This window comes from Hypomesus nipponensis, chromosome 7, assembly GCF_054491055.1.
Source record: "Hypomesus nipponensis isolate SF chromosome 7, ASM5449105v1, whole genome shotgun sequence".
Lineage (NCBI taxonomy): Eukaryota > Metazoa > Chordata > Actinopteri > Osmeriformes > Osmeridae > Hypomesus > Hypomesus nipponensis.
Genome location: NC_140367.1, coordinates 158982 through 183060, shown reverse-complemented (window position 1 = coordinate 183060; position 24079 = coordinate 158982). Strand labels below are relative to the sequence as shown.

At 53.6% G+C, this 24079-nt stretch overlaps 1 protein-coding gene across 1 annotated transcript; it reads left to right on the top strand.

Annotated features, from left to right (window-relative positions):
• The first annotated feature begins 1556 nt into the window (after positions 1 to 1556).
• On the top strand, positions 1557 to 21001 carry LOC146276221 (protein bicaudal D homolog 1-like). Its single transcript, XM_084701999.1, is given in 10 exon segments — positions 1557 to 1772; positions 6340 to 6552; positions 7158 to 7310; positions 7398 to 7868; positions 8352 to 9118; positions 9120 to 9273; positions 9358 to 9552; positions 13153 to 13304; positions 14430 to 14640; positions 20954 to 21001. Coding segments are annotated over 10 exon segments (2580 nt in total).
• Positions 21002 to 24079: the final 3078 nt, after the last annotated feature.

Sequence of the window (24079 nt, the reverse complement as noted above, 5' to 3'; positions counted from 1 at the left end):
CACACACACACTGAAATTCACAGAGACTCACGTGTTTCTCCAACTCTTTTTTCCTGTCACATCCCTCTCTCCTCTCTCATCCATCCCTTCCTCTTGTAATGATGTCGGATCTCTGGTGTTTGAGTGGCATGGGGGAGAGGAGAGATGGTGTAGGTAAGGCAGGAGAGAGATTCAGGAGCAATGACCTAGTTTAACATCCTCCCAACCTCCCCCCCAACCCTCATTCATTCTGCACAGGTCGGTAGGAGGGTAGGTACCTTATTTATCCCCATTGGGAAATCACAGGGCATAGCAGAGAAGGATGGGAGAAGAGAGATCTCAATCAAAGGTGGAGTGAGGATCATGTCCCTGTCGTGACTAGTCATAGTGATTGATGACCGTCCAATCGCAGCACCAGCTGTTTGAATATGCAATGCTGCCATCTAGCGTATTTTCTGTGAACAACACCCCTCCCCTCCTTGGCTCCTTTTATTATGCGCTTGCCTGAAGTGTCTAACAGTCTGGTCAAGTGGGGGCACTGTAGGCTAACTACACAGAGTTTAAGGCGGCAGAATAACATAAAACATAATAAATATGACCTACGTATTTGGTTAGCTTTACAGTACAACTTATAGCAGAACTAGTTCAAGTAAACCATTTTATTGATATTGAATACTCATAAGAATACCGACAATAAATCAAATCAAACTTTATTTATATAGCGCATTTCATACCAGGAGGCAACACAATGCGCTTCAAAGTGGGGAGAAAGTGGTTGGGGAATACGAACAATATGTTTGAAACAAGGGAAGCAAAGAACCAGATCACCTATCTGGGCCAATATGGAGAGCTGCAAAAATTCTTCCCAGACCTCTGAAATGAGACGATCGAGCACTCTCCTTGAGAATGTGAAGTGCCAACATATTACAAAGCACACACAGAGCATGAATGATACCCAGATAACACAGTTACTAAAAGAAACATGACATGTTATACAAACAACAGTAAAACATAAATGAATTTATAAAATAAATAAATACTACATTTTACAATGAATGCAAATATATGTACATTAACAGTATATGCATTACAAAACACACACACAATAATATATTTCATAAAACAGAACAGTTCAACTATATCACATGGCTGTTTCTTTATGTACAACATTGAAGCGTCACGCGCCTCTCCCGGTGTGACAGATGATGACTCTACTGCGGGGGGCGGTAAGGACGGCTGTCTCCGGTACCGACGTCACCAACACAGAGATGGGAGAGAGTTGCGAGCACCGTGCTTCATGGCCGTAGGAAGAGATGGCGCCTGCATCCCGATGAATAAGCAAAAAAAGAAGAGGAAAAAGCAGGCGGGACGTTTAGCCGAGAGGGAAACTGCGCGCCAGGAGCTTAGCACAACGAGAATGATCGCCGCGCTCTAAGGGGCTTCACGCGTTTCTCTCATGCGTTCTTAAACTCTGCTGGATCCACAGAAGGAGCGGGTTTGTTGTCTGCTACAACTGTCTCATCCTCCGCCTCCCTGCACATCCGCAGGGACGAGGAGCGGAGTGTGGGAGAGGAGGGATGGCCGCCGGGGGGGGATGCGGGGACACGGTGGAGCAGTGCCGGGCGGAGGTGGAGAGGCTCAGCCGGGAGCTGGCAGAAGCCAATCGGGAGAAGGTCCGTGCCGCGGAATGCGGGCTTGTTGTCCTGGAGGAGAACCAGACTCTGAAGCAGCAGTACGCGGAACTGGAGGCCGAGCAAGAGGCGCTCAGGCTGGAGCTGGAACAGCTACAGGAGGTACAGCCGGATGCTTGTTCCGCATTACGCTCCGCCGCCCTTATGAAAGGCTCAGCGTCGGCACCGTCGGCGGGTGTTTGTAACAGAAATGTGTTGGTGTCACATCCTCAACCTGGCCGCCGCCACAGCGCGCCTAAAGGATGGGTCGTATTTGGGCAGGGCCGCATCACCCAGCAACCATGGAGACACAGGCCTCCTAGAGAGACAGGAGGGAGGGGGGAGGGAAGAGAGAGAGTGAGGAGGGAGAGAGAGAGAGAGAGAGAGAGAGAGAGAGAGAGAGAGAAGAGAGAGAGAGAGAGAGAGAGAGAGAGAGAGAGAAAGAGAGAGAGAAAGAGAGAGGGAAGGAGAATGAGGAAGGAGACAGAGGGAGGGAGAGAGTGAGGGGGGAGGGAGAGAGTGAGGGGGGAGGGAGAGAGAGAGAGGGGGGAGGGAGAGAGAGGGGGAGGGAGAGTGAGGGGGGAGGAGTTCTGTTGTTCTGTGCTGCTACAGGGAGGGAGTGTAGTAACCTGATGCTCTGCACCAGACAGAGCAGGTCCCCTCTGTGTGGGTCTGTGTTTTGGTGCAATGGAGTTGAACATGTCTTAATAAGAATATTTAAGTTTATACTAGCAAAGGATAGTACACATTGAAATATATATTTGTTCAATAGAATGATGACACAGCAGCAGATGACACAGCAGATCAGCTGTCTGTGGGGCTGTTACCCTGCTAACTAGGAAGATGAGCTGATGTCTCCTGGCCCAAACAGGATCTATGTGACTGATGGAACAGAGAAGCAGCAGCGTCTGTCAGGGTTCAGACGGGACATTCATATCCTCAGCAGGTGCCTGTTGCCAAAGCAACAGAGACATAGTGCATGTAGACAGTTACATTACAACATCAAGGATCAGAAGAGCATAGTTCTAACAGTATGTTGGTGATCTGACACCTCCTTCCTCCACTTCCCTCCTCCACCTCTCCCTGATGGTGCTCCATGTTCCTCTTCCTCTGGTCTCAGTGACATCACAATGACATCACAGCTCCTATTGGTCCCTGTTCCTCTATCAGGCTGCTGAGAAACTACCTTCACAGGATATGTTGTTTGTGCTGCACTGGATGATGTAAAACTGTATCTGAGATGGGTGGGTCAGATGGCTGAGCCGTTAGGGAATCAGACTATTAATCAGAAGGTTGACGGTTTGATTCCTGGCCATGCGAAATGAAGTTGTGTCCTTGGGCAAGGCACTTCACCCTACTTGCCTCGGGGGAATGTCCCTGTACTTACTGTAAGTTACTCTGGATAAGAGTGTCTGCTAAATGACTAAATGTAAATGAGATGTTATTATCGTTGCACCATGCTTAGTAGATACAGACTGCTCTTGACTCTGGCCATTGAATCACTACGCACATCTGATCCCCACTAGATGCTCTATTGATATGCTTTGGATAAAAACATTGCAATATGCATTTTTATGTCATCAAGGGTGAAGTAGTGAGAGTAGTCAGGTGAGTGAGGTAGAGGTAGTGAGGGCAGTGGCCCCATCAAGGGGGGGGGGGGGGCAGGGCCCCCACTGGCCCCCCCATCGCCAGTCGCATTGGCCGTCATCCAGAATTTTTTTTTTCATCAATGGAAAACGGGATTTCAACTTCACTGTAGGACAAATCAACTTCAACCTCATCTCAGATACAGTTTTACATCATCCAGTGCAGCACAAACAACATATCCTGTGAAGGTAGTTTCTCAGCAGCCTGATAGAGCAACAGGGACCAATAGGAGCTGTGATGTCATTGTGATGTCACTGAGACCAGAGTAAGGGGATTTTCGGCACTCCGCTTCGCTCGTGCCTAACAACTCCCCTTACCTGTTCTAAAATCAGCGTAAACCACGGCCTCTTGGGGCTTATTGCTTAAGTAATGTCTTGTATGTGTTGATTTGTTCAAGTTCATGTTCATTGTGATGTAGGCCTATGTATCATACATCAGCGGAAGCTCATGTGGGGGTTGCTACAGACAATACGGGGGCTGGGGGCTGGCAGAGGAGCCGGGGGGCTTGATATTATGTGTTAATATACCGAAAATGTCAGTAAATCGAGATGCTGCTACTGTCTGTCCCGTTGAAAACCATTCAAACAGGTTGTCAGCAGTGTTTATTTTGCCAGCGACTTGAACCAAGTGATCACGTGTCAGCGAGATCAGAGAATCTCTTTTTATATGGCTCTGGCCCATTGGTTGCGAATTGTCGCTGGCGCGTCATTATGCTATGTTCACATTGTGCAGTCGCGACTCCGTCACTTGCTCTCCATGAGAAATCAATGGTATGCTTCACTTCATCGCGCTGTTGTTCCGTGTATTGACAACAGCCTGTCACTCGCGCACAGTGCTCGTAAATTATTTTTCAAGTTCGCACATAGGCTATCTATTTTTAGGCGCAAATGCGAGTGAAATGCTCGCACTGTAGAACCCTGACTATACAAGTAACATTTGATTTGATTTTAATTAAATTTTCAGAAAGCTTACCAGTTCTTTTCACAGGTCGATGTCTCCAGTATTAAAGTCTGCCAGCCTGGTGCTCTGAAACCATTAGCTAATTGAATGACTCTGATTGGTTGTTCCAATCTAATAACCAATGGTTATTGTGCAGGAAGTGCTCTTCTCAGGGTTGCCTGTGCAGGTGCCAGAGACCACAGCTGGATGATGATGAGCTGCAGCAGGATTCTACTGAACATCAAGTCTACCTCCTTATGTTGTCATGGTTTCCTTCTTATTAAAACACATCCAGCAGAAGGTTCAGTTATGGTGGATGTTGGGTTGTTTATAAGTTTATTTGTTTATAAGTCGTGTGTATGGGTGGGTGTGTCTGTATGAGTGTGTGGGTGTGTGTATGGTGTGTGTGTCAGTTTTCGTCAGTGTTTGGTGAGACCTGAGTGAGGGGGTTTCAGGAAGGAACTGTTGTGAGGGGAAGGGTGTGTCAGATGCGCGCAGCATCCAGTTTTGTGAGGGGGAGGGGTTTGTTGTTTGAGCACCGGGTGATGAAACATTCAGGATATGCATTAGCACTGCTGCTAGGCTAAAAACAGCCCAGACTGCACTCACGGGGCATAATTGTGATGTCATAGACACAGAGCCAATGGAACGCCACTTCTGGGGGAAGTTAGCATTGGGCAGGCAGGCAGGCAGGCAAGCAGGCAGGCAGGCAGGCAGGCAGGCAGTAGAAGGTGAATAATTCACTAAAGATTCCATCATGGCTCGAGCAGCATGAACCACACTGAGTCACAGTGGAGCGCAGACTGTTCACCAAGAAGATGGTAGAAAGAATGTTTACAAGTGTTTATCCCTGTTCCCCCATAATATAATAACTGTGTGTATATGTGTGTGTGTGAGAGTAAGTAGTGTAGGGGAGAACTGGAGGACGGGGGGAGGAGGGCCGGAAGGGTAGATAGAGTAAGGGAGACACACATACATCTTGTTAATTGGGTGAAAGGGCATGATGCTGTGCTAGCTAGCTGTGAGATGTCTATGTGTGTGAGTGTATGTATGTGTGTGTGAATGTATGTGTGTGTGTGTGTTAGCTACTACACCCTGTGGTGGGGTGACCCTGTGAGAGAGCATTAGTATTCTAGAACAGACTGCAGAACACCCAGGGGGGAAAGAGAGATAGAGAGATGGAGGGATGGAGGGATGGAGGGATGGAGGGATGGGGGGATGGAGGGATGGAGGGATGGGGGGAAGGAGAGATGGAGAGATGGAGGGATGGAGGGATGGAGGGATGGAGGGATGGAGGGATGGGGGGATGGAGGGATGGAGAGATGGAGGGATGGAGGGATGGAGAGATGGAGGGATGGAGGGATGGGGGGAAGGAGAGATGGAGAGATGGAGGGATGGAGGGATGGAGGGATGGAGAAGAAAGACAGTGTGAAAGTGCTCATGAAAGCCAACAGTATGATTCATCTCTGCGGCCCCATGTTGCCCATCTCCATCTCTCTCTATATTAGGGTTAGGGTCTATCAGTCTACCGATCGATCTCTGTTTTGGATATGGATTAAGAACACACACGCGCACCTACACACACATCTACACATATGCACACCTACACATACAAATCTGAGCTAGGTCTGGTATTGTTTTCTTGCTGCCATTAAGATGTTTCCTGGAAGAGCTGATCAATACATCAAACACACAATATCACTTACACTGATGTCATCCTGTATCTCTCTCTTTCCCTCTACCTCTTTATTTCTCCCTCCCTCTGTCTACACACTCACACACTCTCTCCCTCTCTCTGCCTACACACACACGCTCCCTCTTTCTGTCTTTCTCAGTTTGGGCCTGGTCCTTTCCGGCTGGGCTAACTGAAAGGAAGGCTGGCCTTGCGAGGGGTTAATCCCACCCCCCCCCCCCCCCCCCCAACTAGGATTGTCTAATTTAGAATGTATCTCAGTGGGGAAGACAATATATGCTAACTTAGACTGTATCTTTATGGAGAAGAGAGGAGATGCTCATTTAGACTGTATCTCTATGGGGGCTAAGAGAGGATATGCTAAGCCACTGAACTGTTCCCTAGTGATGGTGGGTGTTGTGTGTGCCCCAGGCGTTTTGCCAGGCCTGCTCCACCCAGCGCAAGGTGGCAGCGGACGGGGAGAGCACGGAGGAGTCCCTGCTGCAGGAGTCAGCCAGCAAGGAGGCCTTCTACATGAGCCGTCTGCTGGAGCTGCAGGCCCAGCTCAAGCACTGCCGAGCTAAAGCCTCCAGCACCCTGGCGGACAACCAGCACCTGGGAACCCTGCTGCAGGACCTGCGTGAGGTGGGGGGGATCTGAACCTGGAGCTAGGAGAGGTGGGGAGGACCTGAACCAGGAGCTAGGAGAGGTGGGGAGGATCTGAACCAGGAGCTAGGAGAGGTGGGGAGGTCCTGAACCAGGAGCTAGGAGAGGTGGGGAGGATCTGAACCAGGAGCTAGGAGAGGTGGGGAGGACCTGAACCAGGAGCTAGGAGAGGTGGGGAGGACCTGAACCAGGAGCTAGGAGAGGTGGGGAGGACCTGAACCAAGAGCTAGGAGAGGTGGGGAGGACCTGAACCAGGAGCTAGGAGAGGTGGGGAGGATCTGAACCAGGAGCTAGGAGAGGTAGGGAGGATCTGAACCAGGAGCTAGGAGAGGTGGGGAGGATCTGAACCAGGAGCTAGGAGAGGTGGGGAGGACCTGAACCAGGAGCTAGGAGAGGTAGGGAGGATCTGAACCAGGAGCTAGGAGAGGTGGGGAGGACCTGAACCAGGAGCTTGGAGAGGGGGGGGGGGCAGTGAGGTTTATGTATGTATGTGGACACACATGTAACTGTTTGTGTTCTAGAGTAATGAGATGGTGTGTGTATGGTGTGTGTGTGTGTGTGTGTGTGTGTGTGTGTGTGTGCAGAGTAAGGAGATGCTGGAGTTGCAGAGGAGCAGGGGGAGGGAGGAGTTGAGAGAGTACAAGTTCAGAGAAGCTCGACTGCTGCAGGACTACAGCGAGCTGGAGGAGGAGAATATCTCCCTGCAAAAGCTGGTGTCCACACTCAGACAGAACCAGGTACACACACACACTGCCCACACATGTATCTCATCAACAATAAACAACATTAATGATGCACATCCTCTCCTCTCTTCTTCTCTCCAGGTGGAGTTTGAAGGTCTGAAACATGAGATCAAAGTTCTGGAGGAGGAGACGGAAGTCCTGAGGAGCCAACTGGAGGACGCGCTGCGTCTGAAGGACATCTCCGATAGCCAATTGGAGGAGGCGCTGGACTCGCTGAAAAGCGAGCGTGAGCAGAAGAATCACCTCCGCAAGGAGCTGGTGCATCACCTGAGCATTTGTGATGTCACCTACACAGGGTCTGCCCACCTGGCCTTCACCTCCGCCCCGCCCAGCGGCACTGCCACGCCCACATCCATTCAGTCTCCTAGCAACGAGGAGCCGGTGCGGTGCAACGGACATCTCCATGGCAACGCAGTGACGGGCTGCAGCGGGTCGTTGCCCAGAGCCAATGGGGAGTGTCGAGCAGCGGGGCGCAGAGGGGAGGGCGGGGCCGACCTGTTCAGTGAGATGAATATGACAGAGATTCAGAAGCTGAAGCAACAACTGATGGAGGTATGTGCGTGGGGTTAACAACTACCTCTCTGTCTCACTCTCACTCTCTGTTTCTATGTATTTCTCTATCAATCTCTATTTCTCTCACTTTCTTTTCTCTCCCTACCTCTTTCTATATCTCTATCCTAAATAATGTGTGTGTGTGTTTGTGTGTGTGAGAAAGCATGTGTGTTTGTGGGATGCTGTTGTCCCAGGAACCTCCCTCCCTCCGGCTGCTGTGATTAGCCAGGCCACAGGAAGAGCTTTGTTTTATCCTCTGACACTGGATCCAGAAGCAGGTCTAGGTCTAGGACTAGGAAGAGGGCGAGGGCTAGGAAGAGGGCGAGGGCGAGGGCTAGGGTCATAAGAGGGCTAAGACTAGGGCTGGGGCTAGGGCTAGGACTTTGAACTTGACCAACTCCAGGACTAGGACCAGGACCAGGACTGAGGCTAGGGCTTTACCCTGGCTTAACCCTGGCCCGGTGCTGTGTGCACCCCCTACAGGTGGAGTGTGAAAAGGCAGGGCTGTTGAGCAGCCTGCAGGAGAGCCAGACCCAGCTGCAGCACACGCAGAGTGCCTTGGCTCAGCAGCACGAGAGGGCCCTTCGCCTCAGCCAGAGAGTCACAGCCCTCAGACGCCTGCACCGTGAAGCCCACCTTGCCCACCAGGCCCATCCAGACTCAAAGACCCAGCTCCACCGTGAGACCCTGATGGAGCAGGGTGGGGAGGAGGAGGAGGAAGAGGAGGTGTCCAGAGTGTTCCCCCACCACACCCCGGGCCTGGAAATCCTGCAGTGTAAGTATCGCGTGGCGGTGACTGAGGTAGTGGAGCTGAAGGCAGAGCTGCGAGGGCTCCGGGAGCAGCAGGCCTTGCAGGAGCGAACCCGGGGCCCGGCGCGCCGCCACAGCCTGGAGGAGAAGGTGGGCCGGCTGGAGGAGGAGCTGAAGGAGGCGCGGGGGCGAGCGGGGGAGAGTCAGGCGGCGCTGGGCGCGGCGCAGGATGAGCTGGTGATGTTCAGTGAGGAGCTGGCCCAGCTCTACCACCACGTGTGCCTCTGCAACAACGAGACGCCCAACCGCGTCATGCTCGACTACTACCGGCAGGGCCGCGGTCCGAGGGCCGGACTGGGCGGGCCCAAGGGGCCAGCGGCCGACGATGACAGCAGGGTCCTGCTCACGCCGCGATTGGCCCGGAGGCTCGCCGCTGTTGTTGCAGCAACCGGCTCGTCGGGGGAGTCGCGAAGCCCTTCTGAGTCGCCATCCAAGGAGGGGGGAGGGAAGGGGGAAGACTCCTCCTACCGGCTCCCCCAGCATCAGTGCCTCTTCATCTTCATCTTCATCATCCTCACCCGCTCTGGAGACAGCTGGAGACCTGCGCAGAGAACCCATGAACATCTACAACCTCAACGCCATCATCAAAGAACAGGTATGAGTGTGTGTAAGTGTGTGTGTGTTGGTGTGTGTGTGTGTTTGTAAATAATGGTGTGTGTACCTGCCCTGTGTCCCCCAGGTGCGCCACCTTCAAAGGGCAGTGGACCGGGCGCTGCAGCTGTCCAGGCAGAGAGCAGCGGCCAGGGAGCTGGTGCCTCTGCTTGACAAGGACAAGGACAGCTGCCTGGAGGAGTTCCTCAAGCTGAAGGCTCTGCTCAGCACCAAGAGAGAGCAGGTGGCCACCCTGCGCCTCGTCCTCAAGGCCAACAAGCAGGTGAACCTGGATGGACCGGAGGACTGGAGGACTGGAGGACCGGAGGACTGGAGGACTGGGAGACTAGAGGACTGGAGGACTGGAGGACTGGAGGACTGGAAGACTGGAGGACTGGAGGAATGGAGGACTGGAGGACTGGAGGACTGGGAGGACTGGAGGACTGGAGGACTGGGGGACTGGGAGACTGGGAGACCGGAAGACTGGAGGACTGGAGGACTGGGAGGACTGGAGGACTGGAGGACTGGAGGACTGGGAGGACTGGAGGACTGGAGGACTGGAAGACTGGAGGACTGGAGGAATGGAGGACTGGAGGACTGGAGGACTGGGAGGACTGGAGGACTGGAGGACTGGAGGACTGGGAGGACTGGAGGACTGGGAGACTGGAGGACTGGAGGACTGGGAGGACTGGGAGACTGGAGGACTGGAAGACTGGAGGACTGGGAGACCGGAAGACTGGAGGACTGGGAGGACTGGAGGACTGGAGGACTGGAAGACTGGAGGACTGGAGGAATGGAGGACTGGGAGGAATGGAGGACTGGGAGGACTGGAGGACTGGGAGGACTGGAGGACTGGGAGACGAGAGGACTGGAGGACTGGGAGACTGGGAGACTGGAGGACTGGAGGACTGGAGGACTGGAGGACTGGGAGGACTGGGAGACTAGAGGACTGGAGGACTGGAGGACCAGAGGACCGGAGGACTGGGAGACTAGAGGACTGGAGGACTGGAGGACTGGAGGACTGGAAGACTGGAGGACTGGAGGAATGGAGGACTGGGAGGACTGGAGGACTGGGAGGACTGGAGGACTGGGAGACTGGAGGACTGGGGGACTGGAGGACTGGAGGACTGGAGGACTGGAGGAATGGAGGACTGGGGGAATGGAGGACTGGGGGACTGGAGGACTGGAGGACTGGAGGACAGGGGGACTGGAGGACTGGAGGACTGGAGGACTGGGAGACGAGAGGACTGGGGGACTGGAGGACAGGGGGACTGGAGGACTGGAGGACTGGAGGACTGGAGGACTGGAGGACTGGAGGACCGGAGGACTGGAGGACTGGAGGACTGGGAGACTGGAGGACTGGAGGACTGGAGGACTGGGAGACTGGAGGACTGGGAGGACTGGGAGACTAGAGGACTGGAGGACTGGAGGACCAGAGGACCGGAGGACTGGGAGGACTGGAGGACTGGGAGGACTGGAGGACTGGGAGACTGGAGGACTGGGAGACTGGAGGACTGGGGGACTGGAGGACTGGAGGACTGGAGGACTGGAGGACTGGAGGACTGGAGGACTGGAGGACTGGAGGACTGGAGGACTGGAGGACTGGGAGACTGGAGGACTGGGAGGACTGGGAGACTGGGAGACTGGAGGACTGAAGGACTGGAGGACTGGAGGACTGGAGGACTGGGAGGACTGGGAGACTAGAGGACTGGAGGACTGGAGGACCAGAGGACCGGAGGACTGGGAGGACTGGAGGACTGGGAGGACTGGAGGACTGGGAGACTGGAGGACTGGGAGACTGGAGGACTGGGGGACTGGGGGACTGGAGGACTGGAGGACTGGAGGACTGGAGGACTGGAGGACTGGGAGACTGGAGGACTGGGAGACTAGAGGACTGGAGGACTGGAGGACCAGAGGACCGGAGGACCGGAGGACTGGGAGGACTGGAGGACTGGGAGGACTGGAGGACTGGGAGACTGGAGGACTGGGAGACTGGAGGACTGGAGGACTGGGGGAATGGAGGACTGGGGGACTGGAGGACTGGAGGACTGGAGGACTGGAGGAATGGAGGACTGGGGGAATGGAGGACTGGGGGACTGGAGGACTGGAGGACTGGAGGACTGGGAGACTGGAGGACTGGAGGACTGGAGGACTGGGAGACGAGAGGACAGGGGGACTGGAGGACAGGGGGACTGGAGGACTGGAGGACTGGAGGACTGGGAGACGAGAGGACTGGGGGACTGGAGGACAGGGGGACTGGAGGACTGGAGGACTGGGAGACTGGAGGACTGGGAGACTGGAGGACTGGAGGACTGGGAGACGAGAGGACTGGGGGACTGGAGGACAGGGGGACTGGAGGACTGGAGGACTGGAGGACTGGAGGACTGGAGGACTGGAGGACTGGGGGACCGGAGGACCAGAGGACCGGAGGACTGGGAGACTGGAGGACTGGAGGACTGGAGGACTGGAGGACTGGGAGACTGGAGGACTGGAGGACTGGAGGACTGGAGGACTGGAGGACTGGAGGACTGGGGGACCGGAGGACCAGAGGACCGGAGGACTGGGAGACTGGAGGACTGGAGGACCGGAGGACTGGGAGGACTGGAGGACTGGGAGACTGGAGGACTGGGGGACCGGAGGACCAGAGGACCGGAGGACTGGGAGACTGGAGGACTGGAGGACTGGAGGACTGGAGGACTGGGAGACTGGGGGACTGGAGGACTGGGAGACTGGAGGACTGGAGGACTGGAGGACTGGAGGACTGGAGGACCGGAGGACTGGAGGACTGGGAGGACTGGAGGACTGGGAGACTGGAGGACTGGAGGACTGGAGGACTGGGGGACTGGAGGACTGGGGGACTGGGAGACTGGAGGACTGGAGGACTGGAGGACTGGAGGACTGGAGGACCGGAGGACTGGAGGACTGGGAGGACTGGAGGACTGGGAGACTGGGGGACTGGAGGACTGGAGGACTGGGAGGACTGGGAGACTGGGGGACTGGAGGACTGGAGGACTGGAGGACCGGGAGACTGGAGGACTGGGAGGACTGGGAGACTGGGAGACTGGAGGACTGGGAGACTGGGGGACTGAAGGACTGGAGGACTGGAGGACTGGAGGAATGGAGGACTGGAGGACTGGAGGACTGGGAGGACTGGAGGACTGGAGGACTGGAGGACTGGGAGACTGGAGGACTGGAGGAATGGAGGACTGGAGGACTGGAGGACTGGGAGGACTGGAGGACTGGAGGACTGGAGGACTGGGAGGACTGGAGGACTGGAGGACTGGAGGACTGGGAGACTGGAGGACTGAAGGACTGGAGGACTGGAGGACTGGAGGAATGGAGGACTGGAGGACTGGAGGACTGGGAGGACTGGAGGACTGGAGGACTGGAGGACTGGGAGGAATGGAGGACTGGGAGACTGGAGGACTGGGAGGACTGGGAGGACTGGAGGACTGAAGGACTGGAGGAATGGAGGACTGGAGGACTGGAGGACTGGGAGGACTGGAGGACTGGAGGACTGGAGGACTGGGAGGACTGGAGGACTGGAGGACTGGAGGACTGGGAGGACTGGAGGACTGGAGGACTGGAGGACTGGGAGACTGGGAGACTGGAGGACTGGAGGACCGGAGGACTGGGAGACTGGAGGACTGGGAGACGAGAGGACTGGGGGACTGGAGGACTGAAGGACTGGAGGAATGGAGGACTGGGAGGACTGGAGGACTGGGAGACTAGAGGACTGGTTTGAATGGGACATTAGAGGACTGGGGAACCTGGGGGGGGGGGGGGTGGAGGACTGAGACTGTGTGCCACATGGTGGTGTGGAGTGTGTTGTTGTACTTCCTGGTTTGATGTTAAGATTTTGTGCTTTCTGTTTCTCTCCCAGACAGCCGAGGGTGCTCTGGCCAACCTGAAGAGTAAGTACGAGAACGAGAAGGCGATGGTGACGGACACCATGACCAAGCTGAGGAACGAGCTGAAGGCCTTGAAGGAGGACGCTGCCACCTTCTCCTCACTGCGCGCCATGTTCGCCACCACGTACGATACACCAGCCACCTCACCACGCTTATCAGATCCTCACACATCACACGGACATGCAAGATTTAATACAGGCATGGACGGGTGGATGGTAACATTTACATTTATGCATTTAGCAGATGCTTTTATCCAAAGCGACTTCCAAGAGAAATCTTTACAAAGTGCATAGGCACATATTGTGAACAACCAAAATAAGTGCCAAAGGGAAGAACCATAAGAGCATTTAGTTAAGCAAGTTACAATTAAACAACATGAATCGCTATAAGTGCAAGTGTACCTGTAGAAAACGAAGCAACAGTAAAAAATATTTCACAGCGAGTCCAACAATTTAAATCAGTTACCACTAACCAACAAGAGCAACAAGTCTCTAAGCAAGAGTTCTTGTGATCCATGAGGAAACTAACATTTGGTCCAGCAAACCATTCCTAAGTACCGTTGTACTCCCGGAACAATTGCGTCTTGAGCAGTAGCGGACTGGCCATCGGGAGCACCGGGAGAATTACCGATGGACCGTAACACTTCTGGGCCGGAGGGCTGCTTACCTTATAATTTTTTTTACTACTAATAACATTTTCGGCAGAACATTGAGCAACACAGTTGGCCAGCACCCCTTTCCCCCAGGACGGTTGGTCTATTCCAAATGAACGTCTATGCAGTCCTTAGTGCTGCTTAAACACAACAGTGACACTGACAGATCGAAAGCTAGCTAGTAGAGACAATATAAAGATGGAAAACCAGGCTAAGAAACTTAAAGGTAATTACCTTCACTAGACAATGTTTTATCAATGGAAAAAACGGTTGTTTGTTTGTTTTACATAAAGCTCCCACAACAATTTTTCACTCAAATCAGCCGAAAGAATTCGCTCGCGCTATGCGCGCTCGCATTAAGTGTGGAAGTCCCTAACTAGCATCACATCAGGCACAGAATTTGCATGCATTAGCAGGGCGCTCGCTGTGGTGGCGTATAGAGGACCGGTTCTGGTGGGCCAGTCTGGATCAAAGTCCAGGGCCTATTTTTACTCCCAGTCCCTCCCTGCTCTTGAGCACTTGAGAACTTGAGGTAACACCTGCCAGTTAACACCTCGCCCCAGGGGTGACCAGTATATGACCTCCCCTCTCCCCCAGGTGTGACCAGTATATGAACCGTCTGGATGAGATGCAGAGGCAGCTGACAGCAGCGGAGGATGAGAAGAAGACCCTGAACTCGCTGCTCCGCATGGCCATCCAGCAGAAGCTGGCTCTGACGCAGCGCCTGGAGGACCTGGCGTTCGACCAAGAGCTGAGCCACCGCTCCCCAGGGGGCAAGGGCCCTCGGCCCCGGACCAGCACCCCTAAAGTAAGTCACCCAGCCTCTGCCTCAGCCCCTTCTCCCGGCCTCTCCGATGCCCCACTCAGTCTAGTGACTACAGCCCCCGCCTCCCTGACCCTGTCTTTCACCTCCTCCACCCCCACTGCACCCCCCTCGCCCCCCTGCCCCTGCCCCCTCCCCAGTCCATCCCCCAGAGACTCCACCGCTCACTCCGTCCCAGGGAGCCCTCCCGCCTTGGAGGCCCCCTCCTCGCCTCCCTCCTCCCCCTCCTCCTCCTCCTCCCCCCGGTGTCTGGCTCAGAGCCTGGGAACACAGGGGGGCCAGGAGCCTGGGGTCCAGGGGGACCAGGGGGCTGGGGTCCAGGGGGACCAGGGGGCTGGGGTCCAGGGGGACCAGGGGGCTGGGGTCCAGGGGGACCAGGGGGCTGGGGTCCAGGGGGACCAGGGGGCCCAGACCCTCCTGGTGGACAGCGTGAGTGTAGACCACTCCCACCTTCCTCGTTGCTCGGCCGTGTCCAGAATATTTTCCCCTGACACCCGGGCATCCCCCACTCGCCCCGCCCTGCCAGGCTCCGCCCCCTCATCCCCGTATCGCTCTCCCCTCCTGACGCGGAGATCCGCCTGGAGCTCCTCCCCCAGGACTCGCCCCCTTGCCAGCCTATCACGCCCCTCGTACTCCTCCTCCTCCTATGCCTCCCCTTCCTCCTACCATAGTCCCTCCTCCTTCTACAGTCCCTCTTCATTCTACAGTCACTCCAACAGCTACAGCCCTCTCTACCCCCGTTACTATAGCTACCATAGACCTCCTCACTGACAGCAAACTATATATCCCAGTAACCCCTTTTACTAGACTATAACTCTCATTTACCATCTCATTAATGAAACTGTGATTCCCATAACCCCTCAATTGACATTAAACTTCAACTCCCACCTACCCTTTCACTGATGAAACTACAGCTCCTACAATCCCTCAATTGACATTAAACTACAACTGGCATCAGCCCTCTCTTTGGCCCTCAGAAGGGGAGTCGATGGGGCTCACAGAGAGGATGACAGACTGGTTTCCTGTTTGCTATTTCCTGTGCCTGGGCCTGTGGGCGGAAATTCTTTGTGACTTTGCTCAGGGATTTGACACAAGGAGCACAAGAGGCCCTGTCCTGCGAGGTGCTAACCCTCCAGGACACTCCGACTGGGACAGACTGACCTGACGTAGAGACAAGCAGCTGGGAGGAGAGAGAGCATGCTAGACTCCCCCAAGACACAGGACAGACTTTACACTGGTCCTTTTCACATTGGACTGATATCACTACAGATCTGCTTCTTGAATATATCCAGTCCCATTATTGTCTGTTTTGAAATAATATTACACACACAGCACTGTAACCAAATGTCCTTCACACAAGTATGCAGAGCTTGATACAAGGTATTGATATGTGTAGTTTGCAACTGTTTATATATGTGGTTGTTGTTGGACTTACAACGCTTCTATTGAACACTCTAAACTCAGCACTGTTACTGCATTACTCTATCTAAGCCTCTATCATCACCTTGTGGACATATTTGTTACTGTCATGATCATGGTCCATAGTCCAACAGTGCTATTGTTCTCAACTGCTCAAAATAGCTTTTTTTTCTTGTGTCTTTTCCTGAAAGGAGGGGAAAGAAGGTTGTTTCATCCTGTTCAGACCCCCTCTGCCTCATATCAGTATCAGATGTAGTGTGAGCTCCCCCAAGGGCTGGGAGGGATATTGTGCTCAGCCTCAGGGGACACAAGCTCTACTCTCAGGGAATGTGACACACATCTACAGGAACTTGTTACAGCCACCAAATCAGAATTATGTCACTGTTAAACATACTTGACAACGAGGTACTGTAGTTAGCTACAACCACCACAGGTCAGCTGTGAACATGTGCCTGCTCAGTGCACTGCAGTACCCAGACAGGCTGCCAGGGGGAGCATGCTGCAGTACCCAGACAGGCTGCCAGGGGGAGCATGCTGCAGTACCCAGACAGGCTGCCAGGGGGGCATGCTGCAGTACTCAGACAGGCTGCCAGGGAGAGCATGCTGCAGTACCCAGACAGGCTGCCAGGGGGAGCATGCTGCAGTACCCAGACAGGCTGCCAGGGGGAGCATGCTGCAGTACCCAGACAGGCTGCCAGGGGGAGCATGCTGCAGTACTCAGACAGGCTGCCAGGGAGAGCATGCTGCAGTACCCAGACAGGACACTTGTTCTCACACACACATTCTTCTTCGTCATGTTGCTCTAATGGTTTTGATCTTTGATTTAGTTTCGCCCCAGTAAAGCTAATTCTGGGGCAGCTGCTGGTGTGACTGTAGAGTGCCGTCTGCGCTAGCCTCACGGTGACACTGCATCCCTGGGTTGGTTTGATGTTTCTGTGGTAACGGGATGCTGCTGTTTACGTAACTTTCATGCCACATGAAAATAATGTTCTGAAACATCTGTTATTTTTTTGGTCAGACAGACTTGTCCATTTCCTCCCCTCCTCTTCTCTGTCTTTTTCGCACCCCCTCATCTCCCCTCTCCCCCTCCTCTCCTCATGTCTCCCCTCCTCTCCTATCTCTCCTCCCCTCCATGAGACAGTAACAGAAGGGATCCTCACAGCACCAGATACATTATCAGTGACAGTATTGTATTCTACTGCACTGCCATAAGGCCAGAGCACATTTGACAAGTTAATTCATGAAAACCATGTGATCATGGCTGTGTTGGACAGATGTAACTGGCTGGTGATTGATCTCCTAGTGATTGTTCTCCAGTTGATTGATTTCCAGGTGATTGATCTCCGGGTGTCTCTGTCTGGGCCAGGCAGTGGCGATCCTAGCACATTTGGCGCCCCAGGCGAGATTTTCACTTACACCCCCAACCCCAACCCCCCCCCCAAATCATGTGCCGCCCCTTACCCCCCCGGCCGCCCCAACACACTACACAGAACGAGTGACACGAGCACAATCGCAATACCTTTTTTGGGCCAGAGGGCGCCAAATACATGTTGCAGAGAATGCCGCCCTATGGCAGCTGCCCGGTCGGCCTGTGGCTAAAACCGTCCTTGGGGCCAGGGGGGAGAAAGATGATGCAGGATTGCCACAAATGTACTTGAGAAACTGATGATTCGGCTAATTTGGTTATGTGTGTGCGTGTGTGTGGGACAGATAAAGTGGTAGTTGTGTGGTTGGCTTATGGTTAACAGGAAATGAACCAGTTTAAATTCCTCTCTGTGACACCCCACCACACACACACACACACACTTCAGAATCATCACCCAGTTTTCTTTACTTCCAACATAAGTTAATGTTACTGGGATCAAAATTTTTTCTGGATCCTGTCAGGTGCAGCTGTGCCCTCCTGTCAGTTGCAGCTCGGATGCAAGGTTAGCGCCCCCATCCCTCATTGGCAGCAGAAACAACCACACTACTGCTCAGAGACAACGTATTTGTATTTGAACTCATTGAATAAATGTACAGAAAAAGCCAGTCTCTCTCTCTGCTCTCGTGTCCCCCTCCCCTCCTGGTGCCCCCCTCCCCTCCTCGTGCCCCCCTCCTCGTGTCCCCCTCCTGGTGCCCCCCTCCCCTCCTTGTGCCCCCCTGCCCTCCTGGTGCCCCCTCCCCTCCTCATGCCCCCCCCCCGTGTCCCCCTCCCCTCCTCATGCCCCCCTCCTTGTGCCCCCCTCCCCTCCTCGTGCCCCCTCCTCGTGTCCCCCTCCTCATGCCCCCCTCCTTGTGCCCCCCTCCCCTCCTCGTGCCCCCTCCTCGTGCCCCCCTCCCCTCCTTGTGCCCCCCTGCCCTCCTGGTGCCTCCCTGCCCTCCTCATGCCCCCCTCCTCATGCCCCCCTCCTCGTGTCCCCCTCCCCGTGTCCCCCTCCCCTCCTCGTGTCCCCCTCCTCGTGTCCCCCTCCTCGTGCCCCCCTCCTCGTGCCCCCCTCCTCGTGTCCCCAGGTCTGTCAAGAAGCTCACTTCAGAACGTATTAACTTGTTAGCTCACTCGCTCGTTAGCCCGTTAGCCTCAGAGCCATCTGTATGCATGTGTTCTATTCCAGCTTGCCTGGATCTGTGTGGTCACGTCATACACACTGTACATGCACACTGTACATACACACTGTACATGCACACTGTACATACACACTGTACATGCACACTGTACATACACACTGTACATGCACACTGTACATGCACACTGTACATACACACTGTACATACACACTGTACATACACACTGTACATGCACACTGTACATGCACACTGTACATACACACTGTACATACACACTGTACATGCACACTGTACATACACACTGTACATGCACACTGTACATACACACTGTACATACACACTGTACATACACACTGTACATACACACTGTACATACACACTGTACATACACACTGTACATGCACACTGTACATGCACACTGTACATGCACACTGTACATACACACTGTACATACACACTGTACATACACACTGTACATGCACACTGTACATGCACACTGTACATACACACTGTACATGCACACTGTACATGCACACTGTACATGCACACTGTACATGCACACTGTACATACACACTGTACATACACACTGTACATGCACACTGTACATGCACACTGTACATACACACTGTACATGCACACTGTACATGCACACTGTACATACACAATGTGAATACCATGTATAAACCTGTTGTTTTGATCTGTGTGTGTGTGGTCCTTCTCTCTCCTATCAAGGAAGGGCTTGTTTGGCATTGGTTATCCAAGTGGTTAACCATAGACAGGGTTAAGTTAAGGTTAAGTCTCTTTGTTTAGATTGACATGTGTTAGACAGCCAGCTTCCTCACTGCAGCTTCATACGGCAGTTTACATCCTGGTGAGCCAGCCTATGAGCAGGTGTGTAGAGGTGTGGCATTACGCCCCATACAGGTCCCACAGGAAGGGCTCTTGTCTTGGCAGAGGAGCTATCTTACCTAACCCATTCTGAGGCCTATTCCTTAGCGCCAGTTTACCGAATAAGCCAGGCTTATGTCATTTAGTCTGACTCATTTCTAGTTCATTTGGTTCCATAAAGCCAGCTCAACGTAGTTCGAACTCAGTTACTATGGTAACTTATGCTTTGAAACTAGCCTGGTCTGGCTAACTGTCAGGCTTAGACCGTATTCTTGCTTAACCAGACGTTCCTGTAACACTGAACCAATGGGAAAACGATGATTTACTACGGACATTCTCATTTTCTCATTCTCCCTCAGTTCAATATGTAGGCTACATTTATAGAAAATCTACATAAATACATGACAAATGATTTCAGACTGATACACACCTACATAGCCGACGTTATGGCTATATGGTAGTTTGTGATTTCAAATGTTTAGGCATCAGGCATTTAGGCCTATATCGCAATCTAAATTATCCCAGTATAATTATCATAGCTCCATAATTGTTAACAGTAGCCTACAATTGCTAAACAAACCTAAATCCATACATCTATCCTTCATTTTCCCAACACAAAAAAACATGTTAAAAGGTTAGGCTACTGGATAATGTATTGATAAAGAGTAGGCTATTCATAAAACAAGTTCAAAAAGTCCATTTAATTTAATGTGTTTAGAGTTTTTTTTTTATTCAATGAAGTAAAGGTCTATAAAAAAGGACCTCGACCTAAGTTGCCTATCGTTCACGTCAATCATGGCGTGTCGTTTTATTTAGATGAAGTAGTGTATGAGGGAGCTGCTTAAAGGGAACGTTCTTTCTGGAAGAAGTCACGTGGCCATGTGCATTGCGTTTTACCGTGATGGATCGTATAATCCATGTTCTACCTCTCAGGCTGCTTAAGAATAGGATGCACACGCAATTAGCTTGACTACTTAAATCTGACTTGAATTAGTAGGAGTGCGTGGTCTGAAATGGGCCTTTATGGAACAGCTTTAGCCCCGTTTGACTTGTTAAACTAATTCTAGTCAGGTTTGGGTATTTAAGTCCAGTTTTTTTGAGCGGCCTTTATGGAACAGGCCTCAGGTGGCCATCTCACCTGGACAAGATTCCAAAACATTTACAATTAACAGCAACCCCCCTGTTAGTGTTGCTAAGCAAGTCAGCATTTAGTTGTTGTTTTTGTTATTCTATAACTGCTTGAAGTGAGCTGCAGCTAGCATAGGCGGGACTACAGCGGTTAGGGCGGAGCTCCACCACACAGTCATCAGTGAGGGAGGAGCTATAGGTGATAAGGGCAGGGCAAAAGTGAGTGTCTCTGTGCCAGTCTAACGGGCCAGTGTCTCTGTGCCAGTCTAACGGGCCAGTGTCTCTGTGCCAGTCTAACGGGCCAGTGTCTCGTAGATCGTCAGCAGTCTTCTGCCCCAGTGTCGGCGGTTTCCTCCCAGCTAACGAGGGGGCAGAGCCTCCAAGCTAACGAGGGGGCGGAGCCTCCAAGCTAACAAGGTACACTACCACTACTGCTGAGAACAACACCATCATCTAGATACACAGTTCAACATTCCACACATTTAGTGTTGAGAGTATGTCATGTGTTCCCTCCCCACCTCTTTCTCCTCCTCTCTCCACCCTCCTCTCCCCACCCTCCTCACTCCACCCTCCTCCCTCCACCCTCCTCTCCCCTCCCCTCCTCTCTCCACCCTCCTCTCTCCACCCTCCCCTCCTCTCTCCACCCTCCTCTCTCCACCCTCCTCACTCCACCCTCCCCTCCCCTCCTCACTCCACCCTCTTCTCCACCCTCCTCTCTCCTCCCCTCCTCACTCCACCCTCCTCTCTCCTCCCCTCCTCTCTCCCCTCCTCTCTCCTCCCCTCCTCTCCACCCTCCTCTCTCCTCCCCTCCTCTTTCCACCCTCCTCTCTCCACCCTCCTCTCTCCTCCCCTCCTCACTCCACCCTCCTCTCTCCTCCCCTCCTCTCTCCCCTCCTCTCTCCTCCCCTCCTCTCCACCCTCCTCTCTCCTCCCCTCCTCTCTCCACCCTCCTCTCTCCTCCCCTCCTCTCTCCTCCCCTCCTCTCCACCCTCCTCTCTCCTCCCCTCCTCTCTCCACCCTCCTCTCTCCTCCCCTCCTCACTCTACCCTCCTCTCTCCTCCCCTCCTCTCTCCTCCCCTCCTCACTCCACCCTCCTCTCTCCTCCCCTCCTCTTTCCACCCCTCCTTTTCTCTCTCCACCCCATCTCTTCTCTCTCCACCCCTCCCTCCATTCCTCTCCTCTCCACAGATGATGCCTCTCCAGCAGCTCTGAGCTACATGTCCTAGAAGCCCCAGTTCCCCTCCAGTGCCTCCCCCCTGGCCCCTCTGCCCCCCCTGGTCCCTCTGCCCCCCCTGGCCCCTCTGCCCCCCCTGGTCCCTCTGCCCCCCTGGCCCCTCTGCCCCCCTGCCCCACCTGGTCCCCCTGCCCCTACCAGCTCCAACCACTGACCCCCAGCTCTGCAGAGCGGAGCCAGAGCAGTGCCTCCATCTGAAACCATGTCACCCTGGAGACGCTACAGGGGCGACACTATGACTTCACGTCTCTCTGCTCTCTCTGTCTCCATCTTTGGATGTGTGTGTTTATATACTATGCTTTGGGTTGTAACCCGGAAGTGTTCTGTACAGTTTCCATGTGAAGCCAAGGTGTAGGCCTCCATGTTAGCATGCTAAGGTGTGAGCTTCCGAAACTGTCAAGCTTCTACACCATCACATACACAGCTTCCATATTAATCAAATCAAAATGTATTTGTATAGCCCTTTTTTGAAGCAATATCACAGAGGGCTTCACAAACGCCCATAGAACTAGCATAGATTAGCATGCTACAGGTTAGCTTCTGTGTGTCTGCTGTACATCCAGTCATTTAGCTTCATCGTAGCACACAGCTTCATCCCTCTGTCCACTACAGTCACACAGCTTCATCCCTCTGTCCTCTACAGTCACACAGCTTCATCCCTCTGTCCACTACAGTCACACAGCTTCATTCTGTCCACTACAGTCACACAGCTTCATTCTGTCCACTACAGTCACACAGCTTCATCCCTCTGTCCTCTACAGTCACACAGCTTCATCCCTCTGTCCACTACAGTCACACAGCTTCATCCCTCTGTCCACTACAGTCACACAGCTTCATCCCTCTGTCCTCTACAGTCACACAGCTTCATCCCTCTGTCCACTACAGTCACACAGCTTCATCCCTCTGTCCACTACAGTCACACAGCTTCATCCCTCTGTCCACTACAGTCACACAGCTTCATCCCTCTGTCCACTACAGTCACACAGCTTCATCCCTCTGTCCTCTACAGTCACACAGCTTCATCCCTCTGTCCACTACAGTCACACAGCTTCATCCCTCTGTCCACTACAGTCACACAGCTTCATTCTGTCCACTTCAGTCACACAGCTTCATCCCTCTGTCCTCTACAGTCACACAGCTTCATCCCTCTGTCCACTACAGTCACACAGCTTCATCCCTCTGTCCACTACAGTCACACAGCTTCATCCCTCTGTCCACTACAGTCACACAGCTTCATTCTGTCCACTACAGTCACACAGCTTCATCCCTCTGTCCACTACAGTCACACAGCTTCATTCTGTCCACTACAGTCACACAGCTTCATCCCTCTGTCCACTACAGTCACACAGCTTCATTCTGTCCACTACAGTCACACAGCTTCATCCCTCTGTCCTCTACAGTCACACAGCTTCATCCCTCTGTCCACTACAGTCACACAGCTTCATCCCTCTGTCCTCTACAGTCACACAGCTTCATCCCTCTGTCCACTACAGTCGCACCCTGGCCTTACTGTCATAGCTGCCCTGACTTCAAGTAGAGTTGAAGTTTTAACAAAATGCTGCATTGTTATTTGGGTGTTGTGACCAGTGTGTTATTTTGGATGGAATGATGTCATGAAGACTTGAACAGACACTAAATGCACTTTGCTCTCACCATAATGTTTCCATGGCAACTGTTCTCTTGCACTTCCTGTTCATCAGACATGATCAGAGCTGGGAGTCATGGTAACAGCTTCTTACTGTGCCCCCCCCCCCTTTTTCCTGGGCCAACCTCTTCTCTCTCTGAAACTAAGCACAACCCAACAACACACAACAACAATGCATTCCAGGTTTTTATGACTGTTACTCCCACACCACCTTTCCTTCCCACACCACCCTGCCTCCCCCACCCTGCCTCCCCCACACTGCCCTGCCTCCCCCACACCACCCTGCCTCCCCCACACCACCCTGCCTCCCTCACCCTGCCTCCCCCACACCACCTTTCCTTCCCACACCACCCTGCCTCCCCTACCCTGCCTCCCCCACACTGCCCTGCCTCCCTCACCCTGCCTCCCCCACACCACCCTGCCTCCCCCACACCACCTTTCCTTCCCACACCACCCTGCCTCCCCCACCCTGCCTCCCCCACACCACCCTGCCTCCCCCACCCTGCCTCCCCCACACTACCCTGCCTCCCCTACCCTGCCTCCCCCACACTGCCCTGCCTCC